Source organism: Mangifera indica, chromosome 3, assembly GCF_011075055.1.
Source record: "Mangifera indica cultivar Alphonso chromosome 3, CATAS_Mindica_2.1, whole genome shotgun sequence".
Lineage (NCBI taxonomy): Eukaryota > Viridiplantae > Streptophyta > Magnoliopsida > Sapindales > Anacardiaceae > Mangifera > Mangifera indica.
The window spans coordinates 9,503,105-9,521,551 of NC_058139.1; the positions used below are offsets into that span (position 1 = coordinate 9,503,105).

General features: G+C 32.8%; 3 protein-coding genes across 5 annotated transcripts; all 3 read left to right on the plus strand.

The window, feature by feature from the left end:
• Positions 1-2,979: 2,979 nt before the first annotated feature.
• LOC123211146 lies at positions 2,980-4,666 on the plus strand. The gene has a single exon (XM_044629687.1). The coding sequence runs from the start codon at positions 3,639-3,641 to the stop codon at positions 4,539-4,541; it is 903 nt and encodes a 300-aa protein (XP_044485622.1). The 5' UTR covers positions 2,980-3,638; the 3' UTR covers positions 4,542-4,666.
• Positions 4,667-6,513: 1,847 nt separating this feature from the next.
• Positions 6,514-9,887, plus strand: LOC123211869. Its single transcript, XM_044630813.1, has 2 exons — positions 6,514-6,932; positions 9,740-9,887. Exons 1-2 carry the CDS (start codon positions 6,661-6,663, stop codon positions 9,885-9,887), a joined length of 420 nt encoding a protein of 139 aa, XP_044486748.1. The 5' UTR covers positions 6,514-6,660.
• Positions 9,888-10,310: 423 nt separating this feature from the next.
• On the plus strand, positions 10,311-17,599 carry LOC123211868 (N-terminal acetyltransferase B complex catalytic subunit NAA20-like). Of its 3 annotated transcripts, XM_044630811.1 has the most exons (7): positions 10,311-10,435; positions 12,023-12,129; positions 12,231-12,321; positions 13,071-13,203; positions 15,743-15,812; positions 17,151-17,211; positions 17,301-17,599. In XM_044630811.1, exons 2-7 carry the CDS (start codon positions 12,052-12,054, stop codon positions 17,390-17,392), a joined length of 525 nt encoding a protein of 174 aa, XP_044486746.1. In that variant the 5' UTR covers positions 10,311-10,435; positions 12,023-12,051; the 3' UTR covers positions 17,393-17,599. The 3 variants fall into 3 exon arrangements, with proteins under 3 accessions (XP_044486746.1, XP_044486747.1, XP_044486745.1); XM_044630812.1 differs by lacking the exon at positions 10,311-10,435 and having other exon boundaries at positions 11,899-12,129; positions 12,231-12,300; XM_044630810.1 differs by lacking the exon at positions 10,311-10,435 and having other exon boundaries at positions 11,910-12,129.
• The last annotated feature ends 848 nt before the right edge of the window (positions 17,600-18,447 follow it).

Here is an 18,447-nt window from a genome sequence, read left to right on the forward strand (position 1 = left end):
CAACCATCCAAGGATGATATTTTTTGAAAACTAACGTATACTATAAAAACTAAATGTCTAAAATGTTTCTAAATCTTTTGTTTCATTTCTGAAGTTGAACTTGAAGGCATTATAGGCAGAATATCAGAGGATACCAGCTTTTCTTTGTGTCAGTACCCGGATTGGTAATCGATATACCCTGTGTGTAGGAGACAGTGTCCAGATTGATAAGCCTTTCTTTCTTGCAAGTAGGAACATACCTGCAAAGAAATTTCACTGTCTTAAGACCTTTGGTTCAGCATGTGATAGTTTCCCACTTTCCATACAACGATCCAATAGAGGATCTTTGAACATTTTGACTTCCATTTTCTGCAATTGAGTAGAGCTATATGATGATGTTTCTCAAGACCATGACATGCTTTGAGAGGTATTGCTAATTGTTAATTTAGGTTTAGTTGCTCTTACGAGCCAAAAGATTGGAAGTACCCTAAGGTGGGTGAGAGAGTTTCATTTCTTTTTCTCCTTTTTGTGCGGTTAATGATAATCATTTTAGATTAGTTATAATCTTGACTCAAAATTATCTTGTAACAAAATAAATTAAAACCCTTAATAAATAAATATTATTTAAAGAACATGATACTTGGAGCTTTCAGCATGTGGGAAGAAGGGTAACATGTTGGAAAGGCTATTGCTTTTAATTTGCCATTAATTCATTCTTCAACAAAATGGGTTTGAATATTTGTGCCACTGCTGACATAACAAACAAACAAAGTCAAAAGCATAAAGCTATTGTCCTTAATTTGCATCAACAAAGTCAAGAAGAAGATTCTCATGCTTTTGCTGTTCAGAATAATTGGCATTCTTTCAAGTACATCTTGAGGATCCAAATTGATATAAACGTTAGGCCAGCCAGAGCAGAAGGATTGGCACTACGGTTTCAACAGGACTGAAAATTCTGATGGGTCCTCTGATGATGTTTGCCATGTACTTATTGAGTATCACATTGAAAGTGGTCGAGGGTTTCTTTCTTCTTTGATATAGCGATATTCTTCAGAATTACTCATTCAGACATTTAAATCTGGTTAGCCAGGACTGGAGAGTCAATGAAGGCAAAGATGGGGACACAGGCTGGCCGCACTGACAGCTGAATGCGAAATTACATTTTGACTGATTGACACACACGCAAAGTTACAATAACTTTGCTTTTGGTTATTTGCTCCCCATTATAGCCACACCATCAAAGACCCTTTCATGGCTGGTCTGATGGTGCCTTCTGCCTATTAAAAGATGTTGATGTGCACTTACCATTCTCTTTTATATTAATTACTAATTAGAGGATTAGGTATCACGATACATATAATATTTGTCACAATTTCTCTTTAAAAAAAAACAAGATTCATATGTTTATAGAAATAAGAGTAATATTACACATACCCATTTTGAATATATATATTTATCTGTATTTTTATATTATTAGATATTATTTCATCATTAATTTAAAATTATCTAATTATATAATAATATATATCAAAATATACAATTATTTGTATATTTAAAATATGTATATAAGAATTGATAAATAAGTAAATTATTTGTTTAGGTTGGGAAATCTTATTGATTGACAGGTTCCAAATGCTATATTCATTCATTCATTCATTCACATGGCTAATCATGCTTTCTTTCTATCATGATTGGCAAAAATAATTAAAATTTTCAATATAGCTTAAACCCTAATCAAGAAAATGTCATCTTAATTAAGTCTATCTAGAAAGTAGGGCCAAACACAATCCAGTACAAATTCAACGAATTAGCCATGGCTTGCAACTAGGGCAAAGACGTTGAAAAATAAATACTAATAATAATAAAAAGTCAGAAATAGAAAATGATAGTCAATTCAAAGAATAGGCTTTTTGTGTGGGGGCACGAGGCTTTTGCCCACCAATTCGCTGGTGCCCAATTTGCTCCGGTGGACCAACCCGCCAACCCAACGGGTCCACCCATGAGGCATGCGGCATGCGGCATGCTCACTCAATATTGAGCACTGCTGTGAATCAATAATTCCTATAATGTATAACTTATGAAATTTTAAAATTACTTTGATTATTTATTATTTAATATTACAGATTTGTCATAGTAGTTATTATATTAGGAGAATTAAATGTAATTTAATGTTATATTCAATAAAATCTTAATTTAAGAAATATTATTTAGTTTCAAATAAATATGATTGTAAGTTATCAAAATATTTAATTGTACAAAAAAAAATACATTCATTTAAATTTGTAAAAATTTTATATTTAATAAAAGAAATATTCTATAATTTGGTCAATAGAAAATTTCAATTTTCTTAATAAAAATTCATTATTAAGACTAGAGCAAAAAGCTTTATTTATCAATTTTAAATATGTATATATATATAAAGTTTATTTTTTATTAATATAATTTATATTATATATCTAATAATTAATTATATAAAATTATTTTAAATATTGTTTTAAACAATTAATCAATCTGATAACTAATTAAATCATCTGGCCATTGATTGAACTAGATTGTGTCTTCTTTGAATCAACATCCAGATCCAAAAACATTGGTTTTAAGGTAAAGAGAAAGTTAAATCACTCTTGTTTAATTGATATGTAAAATCAGTCAATTGAAAATATTATACAAATTATAAAGCAAAACCATATTTAAAAAAAAAAAAAGAAAAAGTAAAAAAAAATTCTTTGGCAAACTGTTTTGATGTGATAGACAGAAACCCCATCATAATAATTTAATGATAATAATTTTATTGTTGTGCAATTCACCATTCCTTAGCGAAGAAAAAGGAAAACACCCACTTCAGTTAATGATGTTAAAATCTTCAATTGTAAATGAAAATAATGACAGGAAACTGTAGCCAGATAGTGCCAGAAAAGCATGACAGATCTTACTTGCCTTTATTTTTTTTCTTTAATTCTTCTTCTCCCTGTAATCATGGTGTTTGTCTCACTTGGAATGCTTTAGTGTTTAAGCTTTGGACTGTTGTGCTAAATCCATGTGTTAATGTCAGTTAAAAGATAGCCCATAATGATTCTGTTAATTATGGACAAAATCAAATAATTTTTTTTTTAATGTGTGAGTGAGATACCTTTTTGCTTTTCTTTAGTGCAACGTTGTATAAGAAACCAGCCTTTTTCCAGCTACAAATATTTTAGTCTCATCCATTCTTCACTTGCCCATTTGATTTCAGTTCTCTATCTCTCTAAATCCGATGACCAATTTCCATTTCTTTCTGTTTATGTAACATTATCTTTTAGCTCTTCTAATGGTTTTTGTTTTGGTTTGTTTTTGACATGGACATATAGCTCAGAGATATTGACAGTGAAGCAAATGTAAAACCGCTCTTTTATTTCTGTGTCTTTTTCATATGCAACTGTAAGCTTCAAAAGCCAGACATGACACAACTCAGATCAGAGTAAATCATTGAGAAGCTGATCTTGAAGCATCTGGGTATTGGGTTCTAATTTAATCTTCAATTGACTGAGGTAGAGCAGTGTTTGTTGTCATTATTGTTCTTTGTATATCAATTTTGTGCTTTTGTTCATTCTTTTGATCTAGTGAAGAAGCAGTATCTTACTGGTCAGTGCAAAGGAAAAATTTAGACTTTCTGGTGTACAATGAGGGACTTTCCTTCTTGTTTTGGTGAAAATGGAGTTCAAGTTGCTGATTCATCATCATCAAGTGCAACAAAAGCTTGTCAAAATTTGGTTACTTGTGTTTATCAGTGCAAATTCCATGGTCGTTCTTTCTTGATTGTTACTGTCACATGGACGAGGAATCTCATGGGTCAAGGCCTTAGCGTTGCAATTGATGATTCAACCCATCAGTGTCTCTGTAAAGTTGAGATAAAACCATGGCTGTTCTCCAAGAGAAAAGGTTCTAAAAATTTAGAGGTAGATTCTAGTAAAATTGATATATATTGGGACTTATCTAGTGCTAGATTTGGTCCTGGGCCTGAACCTTTGGAGGGATATTATTTAGCTGTTGCATATAACCAAGAAATAGTGTTACTCCTTGGAGATTTGAAAAGGGAAGCCTACAGGAAGGTGGATACTGCCCCTGTTAACCTAAATGCCATGTTTATCGCCAAGAGAGAGCACATATTTGGCAAGAAGTTTTACGGCACCAAGGCTCAGTTTTGTGACAAGGGGCAGATGCATGATGTAGCAATTGAGTGTGACACCATTGATGTTAAAGATCCTTGCCTTGTGATTCGCATTGATACTATGACAGTGCTGCAAGTCAAGAGGCTGAAGTGGAACTTCCGGGGTAACCAAACTATTCTGGTTGATGGGCACCCAGTTGAAGTATTTTGGGATGTTCATAATTGGCTATTTGGTAATGCCATGGGCAATGCAGTTTTCATGTTCCAAACTTGTCTTTCTGCTGAAAAGTTGTGGGCAAGCCAATCTGTTTTTGATCCTTCTGTATTGATGTGGTGTTATTCTGAGCAATTTAGAGATCACCGATTACAAGGTCTTGGTTTTTCATTGCTACTGTATGCTTGGAAGAATGAGTAGAAGTGTAATTTTCATTATTGATTGTCAACACTGTGATTACTTTTGTAAACAATGTTATTGCTCTTGGGTTTATCTTTCTCTGTTGAAATTTATCGAAATTTAGTGTTTTGTGGGTTAAAGATTTATCGTTGGCCTCACCAAGAACACCCTTTTTTCCAGTTTTCGTAGGCTTCCAACAGAACATAAACTGAGAAATGCAGTAAACAGAAACACAAGTGCAGGAGAAAAGTTATTCATGTCAACAAAATATGAAATATCCATCATTATAAAGCTAAAAGGTTCACTTAGCTTAGGATTTTAGAACAGCCCAAGCCCCAGGTGTTCAACCTACATCTATATCATTATTCTCTTTAATTCTCTGTTGCAATGACTGACTATATGTTTATTTTAAGAATGAGCATTACTTCCAAGCCACTTTTTATTGAAACCCAGAGGAAATATTGCACATTTTGAGAATGTCAGTGAAGTGCATATTAATTTGGTTCGATCTTATCTCAAGTTATTGTTTATTATACATGGAATATTAAAGATTGTTGTTGGTTTATACTATGAAACCCGTTAATAAGATTGAAAATATCATAACCACAGACATGAGAGTGAGTCGGGTTGAGCCCAAGGCTCATACAATAATAGACTTTTGGACAGGGTCGAACCGGTATATATATTTTTAAAAGCCTAAAACTCAGCTCTATATATATATAGGCCGGCCCATTTAAACAATTTGTTAAAAAATTTAATTAAAATTTTTAAATAGAAATTATTTTTTAATTATTAAAATCGAGAACAATACTTCTAACATTTTATTTATAATCTCTTATTTATAGCAAAAAAATATTGGAGTTACATAATGAAAAATATTATAAGTTTGTAATATAGTATAAATAAATTGATTTATATATTATATAAATTACAAACATAAATAAAATATATATATTAAGTCATTTATCTACTCATTTTTAATATCCAAATCTCTAAATTCTTTTGATATTATATCCATTTGTAATATTTTGTAATGATAAAATTGAAATAAAAATGAAATTATAAACACAAAGAATTATTATTTACGAATTCTAATAATCTTCGAAAGAGAGTTAATAAGAGAAAATGAAATTGAGAATATAATGAAAGAATTGAGATTGAGATAAACTGAAATTGATGAAAAGTTGGATTGGTTTATATATAAAAAAAAAACTAAATAAAAAAATTAAAAAAAAAAAAAACTTAGAAGGCTTCTACTTTGGCCGATGCCCTTTTGTTGTTTGATTTTTCTTTTAATTTATATTTTTTTAAATAGTAACAGATTAGGCCGGATTGATCTATTGGTTTAATATTAAAACTCATAGCCCAATTCGAAAGGTTTATAAACTATGTCTGACATGTTACAATACCAGATCAAATTTATTAAACTTGATTTTAAATTTGTGCTTTTGACCAGACCTCCATTTGGCTCGGCTTAATTGACGTGTCTAGAACTGTAACAAGGTTGGTGTCTTGGAATTGAGTTGATGTTTCGCACATTAGTCAGAGAAGTATGTGTAATGAAGTAATAAAACAACTAAAAACAAATAAAACAATACCGTTTTAATGTCTCGCTAATATGGATGACAACAAAGAAGGGTGAAATCGAATATTGTATTTTTATATTCATCTTTGTAAAAGATATTAATTCTTATCTCTTGTTTATCCTTATTACATAGATAAAAATGACTTTTTACCTATTTTCTATGAAAAAAATCTCCATCCTATTTCCTAAATAGGGAAAAAAATCTTCTTCCCCTTCTCATATTTGCTAGGAATAACCTTTTTCTCGTATTCTTTAAATATTACATAAATATATATTATTTGTTTTAATAAACACAACAAAAATATTAATAATTTAAAAATATAAAAATATATTATAATTTTAATTAAATATATTAATACAAAAATGAGCGTGGATTCGGAGTGAATAAATATGCCCGTCTCTGATTATGAAAGTATTTTTAGTTTACATCACTTTATCTATTTTTACGGGAGAATCCTCCACCAAAATCATCTCTACTCGTCAGCGAACCATTGGCTTCCTTGCTTCTCGCTGCTTTAGTACAGTTCAAAGTTTTTATTTTTATTTTCCTGAAAAATGGGAACCCTATCTATCCTGCTTCTCTCTTTCTCTTGTGCACTGAGACCACGAAAGCCCTATCTCTCAAACTCCATTGTATGGCCTCGTGCTTCTTCACATTCGTTCAAAATGGCAAAAATTGGCACCAAAAGTGTCGTTTTTGGAGCAAATTCAAGTGACCCAAAAGAGTCTGTGTTCATGGATGAAAATGGTGTTATTCATGACATGGATGGCTATCTCAATTACCTCTCTCTCGAGTATGATTCTGTTTGGGATACCAAGCCTTTTTGGTCAGCGTCTTTCTCACTAGCACTTTCACTAATCATCTTTCGATGTCAATTTTGAGCTTTTAGGGGAAATTGGAGTTTCAGATATTGGCTTTCACTTGTTTGTCAATTATAGCTTGGTGGGTTTTGATTAAAGTTATTTTCTTGTTTATATTTCACTGCAATTCATGTGAATTAGAGTACCTTCCATAAATGAACTTTTTAGCCTCATAATCTGTGCTATGTATCACTTTAGAGAAAAATGAGGGGGCCAAAGGACTATTTCCCACCCAAGGTATGCTTTATTGTCAAGTTCCCCCCCTTTAACTATGAAAATACCAAATACCCACCCATGAGCAGTTAAATTTAACGGAACCCTAACGCCTTAAACTTTTATCTCTTTTCCCCCCCCTAACCCCTAAAAACTAACCATTTCCCCCTAGGCCAAGTTTTGAAAAATAGCATTCCCCCCCCCTAGGGTTTAGTTTTCAATCCCCGATGTCAAATCCGGAGCCATCGCCGACGACGAAGCCTTCCCGACGGACCACCATGCTCCGACGACCTCTCTTCTCTCCTCTGGAACGCCGATCGGCCCAGATCTGGCGAAGACGACGACCTGAAATTTGAAGAGCTTCGTCGGGAGACGAAGCTCTTCGTCTTCCCAGACGATGACGACGACCTTGGGAAGACGAAGACGACGACGTTCGACGGCCTAGATGTGGGAAGACGTTCGACGTTCGTCTTCGCAGACGAAGACGACGAAGCTCTTCAAATTTTAGGTAGTCGTCTTCGCCAGATCTGGGCCGATCGGTGTTCCAGAGGAGAGAAGAGAGGCCGTCGGAGCATGGTGGTGCATCGGGAAGGCTTCGTCGTCTGCGATGGCTCCGGATTTGGTGTCGGGGATTGAAAACTAAACCCTAGGGGGGGGAATGCTATTTTTCAAAACTTGGCCTAGGGGGAAATGGTTAGTTTTTGGGGGTCAGGGGGGGAAACGGGGATTAAATTTTAATTTATTGTTAATATTATAAATAAAATGACGATTTTGCCCTTGAATCCGTTTTTTTTAACAGTCCATGGGTAGATATTTGGTATTTCCATAGTTAAAGGGGGGACACTTGAGAATATAGAATACCTTGGGTGGGAAATAGTCGTTTGGCCAAATGAGGGTATCCAGTGAAAATTTAGTATATTTATTTTTCCAGTTTTAGCATAGGATTTAAATGGGAATTTTGAATTTAAAAGCAGCTATTTTTCGAAGTGGTATGCAATGAATACCCCGTTATGGAAACTGAAACTTCATGTGTGACTTAACAAAAGAGAAGATAGAAAGATTTATGGAGTTCACCTAATTGGGATGCATCTTCTACAATAATTATTTCATTATGCTCTCTTTCTATGGAGCTCTCTCTGAGTCTAACCTCACAACCCGTGTTTGGTATAACCCAGATTTCTCTCTCTTGTCTTGTACACTCTTATATTTCTTTCAGGTTTAGGGTCCTATTGATAGTTCTCTATGGCATACAAGCTTTTCCTTGTTTAGTACAACTTTTTCTGGGAAGAAAATTTAGTTAAAGTATATTTTCATTAGACATATCCCACTTGCACAAAATTTTCTTGCTAATTACTGAAAAAAAAAAAAACAATATTTTCTTGCTTGATACAAGGAACACAACCTTTGCCACAACAATTTTCTGGCTTTTACGACGATCTTGTTTTGCCTATACACCCTTGCTTCTTGCCACAGCGAATCATTTACTATTCATGATGTCAATATTGGTTCATGGTATCAATATTAAGCCATTGTTACCACAAGTATCGTGGCGATGCAATGAGATCATTCAACAGAGTTTGCAGTGTCAATTTTGATGGTGATTTTAATTTACTTCAAAGTCTGACTCATGATGATAGATTCATGCATAAAAATGGCGCGTGCCTACATTTCACACAAGCACTAACCAATTAGGGAGTCTTATTCAGGAAGATGGAATATGGTAAAGCATAAAATGGTGATGCCATTTTAAGCAAGTCCACGAAGTTATAAGAATATGCTTACCTAGAGGTTAGAACTGAGATCACTTAAAGGTTTCATTCACACCATGAGACCTTATACAAGTTTCATTGATCACTTCTGTCTTCATTGGACAATCAAGAGGAAACCCAAATTGACTCAATGCAAGTCTCATTAATAGAGAGATACAGTGACAGAAGATAGAATACAAAAAAGATGACTACTACCATCTAATAAGCACAAGTCCATGGCAAGATATATAAGTAAGCCCAAAAAAGTTCTGAAGACTTGTCCTGGGCTGTCATGCTGCGTCAGTGAATATATCAATAAATAATTACCACCATTTTTCTAGAAAATATGTATTAGGTTTCATTTGTTTGCAGAGGAAAATTACATCTATTGAGAAAAGAATAATTGTTTTAGATCTGGAGTATTTATTCCAGTATTTCCTATTTTGACTGTTAATGAGAGTTGTTCTGATATGGCTGATATACACTGGTGGCGAGTCTGGTGACTATTGAACTATCAAAACTAGGCAAACTGTTTAGTGAGGTATATTTTAAGCAAAAAAATTGTGTTACCATTGAGAGTTTAACATATATATGGGATTGTGGTCTGAAAACTGGAGACAGTTATCTTCATTCAAGTATAAATCAAACTGCTCTTTCATTCCGCTTAAATTCTAGTATAGATCATACTTAAAACATTTTTTTTTCTTTTAACAGTACAGTCCCTTCAGAAATTACCATTGTGATGTAACGTTTTCGTCTATGCTTGTTTTATTGCATGATTTGATTTTCTTTTCTCATCTTTTTGTCACTAGGTGTCAACCATGGATGATAACATTGACTGGAGTATCAGCGATTGCTTGTAGCTGGCTAATCTTGCGTTCACTCTTATTTACAATGATCATACTGTTATTAGTTTGCCCTTGGTGGTACATATTTCTGTATTCTTATCCCAAGGTATGAGCTTCAACTAGTTGTCCTTTTTCCCTCAAGTCACCTACTAATTGGTTCTTACAACTTACAGTGCCTAGTGTAGTTTCTGTGTTTTATATAGTTTGTTCTTGCATTTAAATTTTCAAGACAGGGGTGTATGGGGGCCTATTTTATCTTCTTAATGCAAGAGTTGTCAATAAGCTTATTATTGTCTTTGAAGAAACAGAGGCAAGTCTTTAGAAAGCCTATAGCTGTTGAAATGTTGAAATTTTCTTGCTTTTAAGGGACGCTTTCATGCGTTAACTGTGTATAATTGGAATTTGTAGCTTAATATAGACTCATGTTCTCTGATGTTTTGAAATCATTTGGGTTTGGAGACTGAGATTTGATCTCTGTATTATTAAAATTAGAAAGAAGAACAACTGAATCATAAGTTTCTTTTCTGTTTGTCAGGCATGTATAGATACGATAGCTGAGCGAAGAAAGAGGGTGACGAATGGTGTTGAAGACACAATTGGTGAAGAGAAAATCCGAGAACAGAGCTGGTCTGTCTCTTTAAGGAGCTCCTGTTACTGGCTGTAAGTTTCTTTCTATTATGCTCACATTGTCAACTTACCCTTTTTTTGGTAAAATATTCATCATGCCAATATCAAAGCTTATTATACACATTTCCTAAGCATAGTTATCCATACACATATTATATGATACAGACAAAAAAATAATACGTATTATAAGATATATCGAATTAATATAATACAGTAAATATATTATACGATGCATATTCTACAATATAAATTGATACACTTTTTAGAAAAAAATAATGTGCAATAGGATTGCATATAAAAAAATTTTAAATTTTAAGGATATTTGTTATGTTTTTCAAAATAATAATAAGTCAATTATAATTTTTTATCATTTTATTAATATTTTATTACTTTATTTTTTAAAAGACTTAACATATAATAAAATACAGAATTCATGATATAAAAAGTTAAGTTTTCAATACATAATTTGACTACAATATTCGTAATTAAAAAAAAAAATTCTTCATTAGAAATATAATATATATTCTTAAAAAATTCAATGACTTGTTTGAAAAATATCATTTTATACTTTATGATAAAATCTCAATTTATATTTAACATAGTAAAATATCAATTTACACTCATACAGTAAAATACAGTATTACCCTTTGTATAGAAGAATATTACTAAACATAGAAAATATAATAAGAAAAACTCACATGGTAAAACATCAAAATGTTCTGCCTTTTATTATCAAAAAAATATTATTTCACATTAATACACTGTCATCAATTAAATGATATTTCGAAATAAAGTTCATATAATTACGCAGATTTTAGTTTGAATTTCTCAAATTTATGATTTAAATTTATAACTTATTAATAAAATGATATTATTTTATTTAAATAATATAAAAAATACTAATTTAAACTAAAGTGAGTTATAAATTTAAATGACCAATTTGAATTATTAATTTAATTGATATGAACTAGGAATTCAAATTAAATTAAACCGTAAATTTGAACTACTGATTCAAACAATAAATTCGATTTAAACTTAAATTGAATCAGACAAACATCTTCTCACTCGAGTTCATTTCAGTTTTTAAAATAAGAGTTGAATCTTTTGATTTATATTTAGTTTGAATTCGAATAAAGTAAATTTGATTTGAATTAAATAGACTCGATCTAACTTTTAAAACTGAATCGGCCTGGTGTGGATTCAATCATAGAGGATTTAACCAAATTTCTTGGTAAAATTATAAATTATAAATCACGTTGTTGATATTTGAGTGAGAGTGTTAAATAAGATATTTCAAAATTTATAGGGTTTCGTTCTGGTATTGATTTGTATAAAACATCGTGAGGTGAGATATTTTAATATTAAATTTGAAGTTTTGATTATATCTGCGTAACCCTTAAAAAAGTTATTAATATTATTTTAATCCCCTGAATTTTGGTTATTTTAATTGATTTCTCTTAAATGGCATCCCAAAAGAATGTATAATTGAGTTAAAATCCTGGAGTCAAAATCCGATAAATGAATGGGTATTGAAATTTAAACGATTACGTCAGTGAACGCCACCGAACCCCGAACCCACTTGTTTGGCTTCTCTTTTTACTCGACCTTTCACCTTTCCAGGATTCCAAGTTTCACTATCTGCAAGAGAAATGACGACGATACGCAGATTTTGCTGCAACGATCTTCTGAGGTTCGCTTCTGTTAATCTTGACCATCTTACTGAAACGGTAAGTCTTTTTTTTTTTTTTTCTTCCTATGAAACTCGTAATTATCGTGTTAATGATGCCACTGATTCGTCTTCTTTCTTGAAACACGCATGATATTACAGTTCAATATGTCATTTTACATGACCTATTTGGCGAGATGGCCCGACTATTTTCACGTCGCTGAAGGCCCCGGTAACCGAGTCATGGGTTACAGTACACACTTTCTCTCTCACTCTTTCTTCAAACTTTTTTGTTTATTTAATATTTTAGGGTTAATTTGGATTATTACTTCTCTGATTTTGCACTTCTGTTTACACATATTTTCATGTACTGGGTTACTATTACGAATTTTATTGTGGCATTATCGCACAATGTTCATCTTTTTTGCCATATTGAACTGTCACTTGCCACTTCTAAGTTCACTTGCGTTTTGCTATCGTTTTGGGTTTCAAAAATTTAGTGAGCAACGTGGATAATCATTGCCTTCAGACCAGGAATTAAGAATTAAATGGTGCTTGGTTGCTCTGCAAAGAGTTAGCCTTGGCCAATCTTTTTGGCATGTGCAGAATTTAATTCTGTGGTCAAGCATTCATATGAAGGGTTAGACAGTTGTTTATGGTTGATGGAGTGCTGGTGGTAGGGCCCACCCTGTTCAAATTTGTGTTATCTGATATGTAATTTGGACTTAGAATTCTGTGAGAAGCTATTTGCGTTTTGGTTCCTGTTGGAAGCCAAGTGGGTTTTATCTTGTTCACCTGGAATAACTGTCTAATTAAATTTTTGCTAGCTTCAGAAATCAGTACTGACTGTTATATGAGAATGTGGAATGGATATTATTTGAATTTCCTCTTTTCTTGTTAGTTTTCTTGTTCTTGTCTCTTTGCTTTGCATTTTTGCTCTAGTATGTTCCTGTAGATTGATGAAAGTTTGCAGAAAATTAATGCATTGAAATATGATTGTAGTTATGGGAAAAGTTGAAGGACAAGGTGAGTTGTGGCATGGTCATGTTACTGCAGTAACTGTTGCACCAGAATACCGCAGACAGCAATTGGCTAAGAAACTGATGAATTTACTGGAAGACATCAGTGACAAGATGTAAGGATTCTTTACACTAGATAAAGTCAAGCCTGCTTTTATATGTTGAGTCCACCTATTTGTAAGTTTCATCAGCTCATGTGTACATTTAGTTAATATTTAAAATCCATTCTTATACTGTGATACTGTTTGTATCATACAACAACAATGAGCAATTTTTTATGTATAAAAATTGGACTCTTTGTTGACGCCTGCTCAATTGTATTCATGTTGGATCTTATAATGCAGAGGTTTAGGGTCTATATTGACCTGTTAACTGTTAGTTATAACGTTGACAAATCTTTTGATACCTCATAGTGGATGTTATATTTTAGATCAGTTGTGAACAACAATTATCATATTTACAAAATCACGTAGTTGACATCATCTATTTTATATATATATATATATATTTATATATTTATTTATTTATAGGCCTAAGAGCACTTATATAGTGTTTTTGCGCTGTACAAAATATTGTTTTTTAATGCTTTTTTTTTTTTTTGTAAATTATCTTTTCTTTTTATTCTCTCTCTTCATTCTTTCTTTATTTCTTTACTCTAGTGGTCCTATGATTATTCATGTTGCTGGGAGTTTTGTCTCTCTTTCGCATGTTGTTATACTTTGCTATGTGAGTTTCTAGTTGTCATGGAGATCTTAGGGAATTCTTATGTGGACATGAAGCTGTGAGAATGACATCATACATACTGTATTGTCTGCTTACCTTTATTAAACAAGAAGTCTGTGGGTCTTCATTCTTTTTTCCCTGCAATATGTGAATTTAAGTTGAATTGTTTAATTGATGAGTGCATCAAGCATGTCAACTGTGTGTTGTCATGTGCATCTCTGATTCTTAAGTTTGCATTTTTCATTCACTACTATACCATTGTATCAGAACAGTGATTTTGGAGTGTGAGAAATTAGGAAAGATCAATTATAAAATTAGGAAGAATTAATTATAATTATTTGTAAATCAATTTGTAATTATTTGTTTCTTTTCCTATAGAGATGTATGTATAAACTGACCCTAAACCACGGGTAAACACACAATGAAATAACGTTTTCTTTTTCTTACAATTTCTTTAAGTTCTTTCACTTAAAATGGTATTAGACTTTTAGGAATTAGGAAGACTGTTATGTGTGCTTTCATTGCCATCGGGTTTTCTGTATGGTCAGTGTACCTTCATTGTTGTTGCCATTTACATTTATTAGTAAGCCTTTATTGCACTGGTATTTTCTTAGTGTTTCTTCATTGTCGTTGCTTTTATTATTTTCATGACATTGTGCTTTCATTGCCACTGTTTTTACCTTTTTGGCCTTGATTGCTGGAGATGATTATTCTTGCTGTGAACTATTAGTTGATTGACCTTCTACTTTCTTCCCAAAAGTTATATTTCTGCTGTGGCCTTCATTACCAAACCTATTTTTTCGTCATCACCAGCTATTACCATAATCTTTGTCATCACCAGCTATTACCATAATCTTTGTGATCACCAACTACCAATACCTTGCTTGAGACCTTGGATAAGATAAAGCGTTTGTCTTTTGCCAACATCCAACAAGTATATCCTTATGATGCCAGGAGGCAATTAGTCAACAACTTATGCACCATTTGAATCCTGTGAGGTGTTGATGCAATAGTTCAATGGTGACCTAAAACAACTTCAACTAGCATATCGATTGATTAGGAGAAATTGTTTGAAATGGTTCAATTGATAGATTTTAATAAGTTTTAGAGATCGAAATCTATTTGTTTCCCCAGTGATGTGATTCAGCTGTTGTGGGAGACAAAATGATAATGAACGAAGAAAAAAGTGAAATAGAAAGAAGAAAATTAAATGTTGACAAAGACGCACGAAGACACGATTAACGAAGATGACACTAAAAAGGAGAAAGTATGGGGTTGACTTTTCCCTATCACTACTGGCTACTAGATTAATGGCAAAATGGGAGGAATTTTTTCAAAATGGATAGGAAAACATGTAAGGATGAAAAAAAATTTCGGAGGCTAGTTGGATTAAAAATAATAATAATAATAATAATAGAATACAAGAAAGAATATTCCAATTTTCCTACCTTGAGGATAAGGGGGTTTTCAAACGACTGAATAATATTAGGATTAGGATAATAATTAATCATGATATTATTGATTATTAGAGTAATGTTCATACTGGAGTATTTGGGAGGGGCTACTGATTGGGAGTCTACAACTTTTGAGAAGACCTAACACCTCTTGTTGTCAGCATTAGCATCGAGTATTTGTTTTTTTTTTTTTAAAAGGTTCTTCATACTTTCCAACATGTTTTAAATTGGCATTCTTCCACTTTTGCTGCAAAGTGCACTCCATATTTTTTTTCTCTTGCAAAACTATGGTTTGCTTACTTAATTTTGACCTGTACCTTGACTAAATTTACAAGCCTTCCTTGCTATCATCTTCTTTTGTTCAATTGCTTATTGTTGGGCAGTTGATGGTACAGCTTTCATGGTTCTTATTGTTGCTTTTTTATGTGTTTTTATTTTAATACCAGCATTCTTATCAATAAAAACTTTATCCTGGCAGCGACAATGCTTATTTTGTAGATCTTTTTGTGAGAGCTTCAAACACACCGGCCATAAAGATGTATGAAAAAGTAAGAATCTTTTGAACTTCTCTTTCATTTCTGGACATGTGATTAAATATGCGCTCAATTGCTATATCGTCTATTTCCATATTCAATAAGCTACAGCAATTTAATTTTAATATGTCCTAATTGCAGAATGATTTTTTTTTGATATAGCATATCTTTTTCCTATCAGCAACCTTTTCTGCAACTGTTATTTTAATTCTGCTTGTTTGAAATTTTGAAATTAATATTTCCACAGATAAGAGTTAAATTTCATTATTATTCAAAATTCAGAAGAGTACTATGAAGTTCAATTCTTTCAAATATGTGCCATATGGGGTGGAATTGAAGTCAACATTATTCTTATATCCACTCTTTATAATTTCCTTGTACTGTTGAGGTTCTCTTAAAAAAAAGAAAAGAAAAGAAAGATTCTATGCTATCACTGTGGTTACCACGTCCAGTTGGCCATTGTGAATAGCGCTGTCAAATTGTTGTTACTGAAGTAGGATGCTTTGAGTACTTAGCTGTCAACACCATATGGACGCTTGATCTACTGGTCATTCCCATAGCTGTGATCTTGTAGGATTTTTAGCTCTTTCATCTATCTGGACCCCAACAACTTCTGACTCCCATAAACAGACTTCTGCTTTCTTCTGACAGAGGAAGTTTTGTTTGATGTTGAGGGTCTAGGAACTCACTCTAGGAATTTGGACTCTCTTCAGATGGGCCAAGGCTATTTTTGTTTTAATAATCTGGAACAAGTTGAATTAATAAAGAGGAATTACAAAAGTGGACCAGTTGTTCATGATTCCTAATAGCACTTGAAGGGATAAAAGCTATAAAAGTTTGTATGTCTAACTTAGCCCATGGAGACATCTGACTAATCATTACTTCAAAACCATCCCTAAGAGATTAATTGTCTAACATCTCTTTAATTAGCTGAATAAACAAAACAAAACAAAAAAGAATCTCAAAATTCTTTAAAAGCCGGGAGCCAATAGAGACGCTAGATGAGTGAAGCCAAATTGGTGTGGCTCATAAAAGAATTTATAATTGCTGGTTGGTTGGTTGACAATATACTAGATTGTGTTAGCAACTTGTGAAAAATGACCAATTCACCTCTTGTCTTGCTACTAACATGTTTAAACAAGAAAGTAGCTGTGGTAACAATAACATGATTATTCTATCATATTACCCCCACCCATGTTTTGTGTGATAACATGTCGATGCTTTCCCTACTAACATGTTTAAACAAGAAAGTAGCTGTGGTAACAATAACATGATTATTCTATCATATTACCCCCACCCATGTTTTGTGTGATAACATGTCGATGCCCATTTTATCCTTTGTCTTTTAAACAGCTTGGCTATGTAATATATAGACGGGTTCTACGCTATTATTCAGGAGAAGAAGATGGTTTAGGTGAGTAATTCTGTCCAATGTTGACATCATTATTTGGTTTTATCATTGTGCTGTCATCGATCTTATATCATTTTATGGTCTGTTTTCAGATATGAGGAAAGCGTTATCTCGTGACACTGAAAAGAAATCTATCATCCCCCTCAAACGGCCAGTTACACCTGATGAATTGGAGTATGATTAGCTGTGCTACCTATGATGATTTTGCCTACTGAGCTTGATGATTATTTAGCATGTGCTTGTGACTTTTGGAGATGCTGAGGTTAAGTATATTAGACTCTAAAGTTTGTATATGTCAAATGTGAGACATGAGGTTGTATTTTTTCACAATGACTTGCAACACTGAGATATGTTTCTTATGATTTCAAAGTTAATCCTGCTTTATTAGAAACTTTGGCCTTTTTCTTTGGGAGAATTCTTGGTTGACAATTCTTTGCCGAACTATATGAATTTTTCTTTTGGCACGAAGTTTCCCTGTATTGCAAAAAAGTTAAAACAATTTTTAGGTGGTGATGTGCGGAGTTATCAAGATTAGTTAATTATCCTGGCTTGAAATTCAGTCTGAGCATGCTAAAATTTCGTTAATTCATGTAAATAAACTGCATTCTTACGTTTCATTATGCTGGGAGTCTGAAAATTAAACCTGTGAGAGCAATTTTATTGCTAGTCATTTAGTTGAGCCTGCACTAGCCGTAAATTTGTGCCGAATCTCGAAGTGATATTGAGTGAAATGGAGAAGTGGACACCATAATCTGAAGTGGGATCAAGTCGTATTGGACATATCCATAAAAATATGGTAGCATATATTTTCCTTTTTCGAGTTGAAACAATGCTCAGCATCAAAACATACAAATAGTATGCCTTAATGGACCAGGTGTTTTTTGTCTGCAACAAGAGTGGACAGCTTTTCAAATTAGATGCCTTATCATCAAATTTGCTGTACATGTACGTATCTGTTTGATTTTATGTTTTAACACAAAAGTGATTGACTGAGGAAATGCCTATTCAATCACCGAAAGTTTGAACTCAATAACAAGAATATCAGGTTCATTTGAATAAGCAGGATAGAAACATGGGATCTTGACCCTTTGTTTGGAACCACAATGCAGGTACCATTTTTATTTATATTTATTTTGGGTGGTTGATGATTATTGATAGCATATGGTGAGATGGCCCCATGTCATTTGCATGTTTGGCCCTTGCAGGGCAAAGAAACAAGGTAGAAGAGGAGGGGTCCTC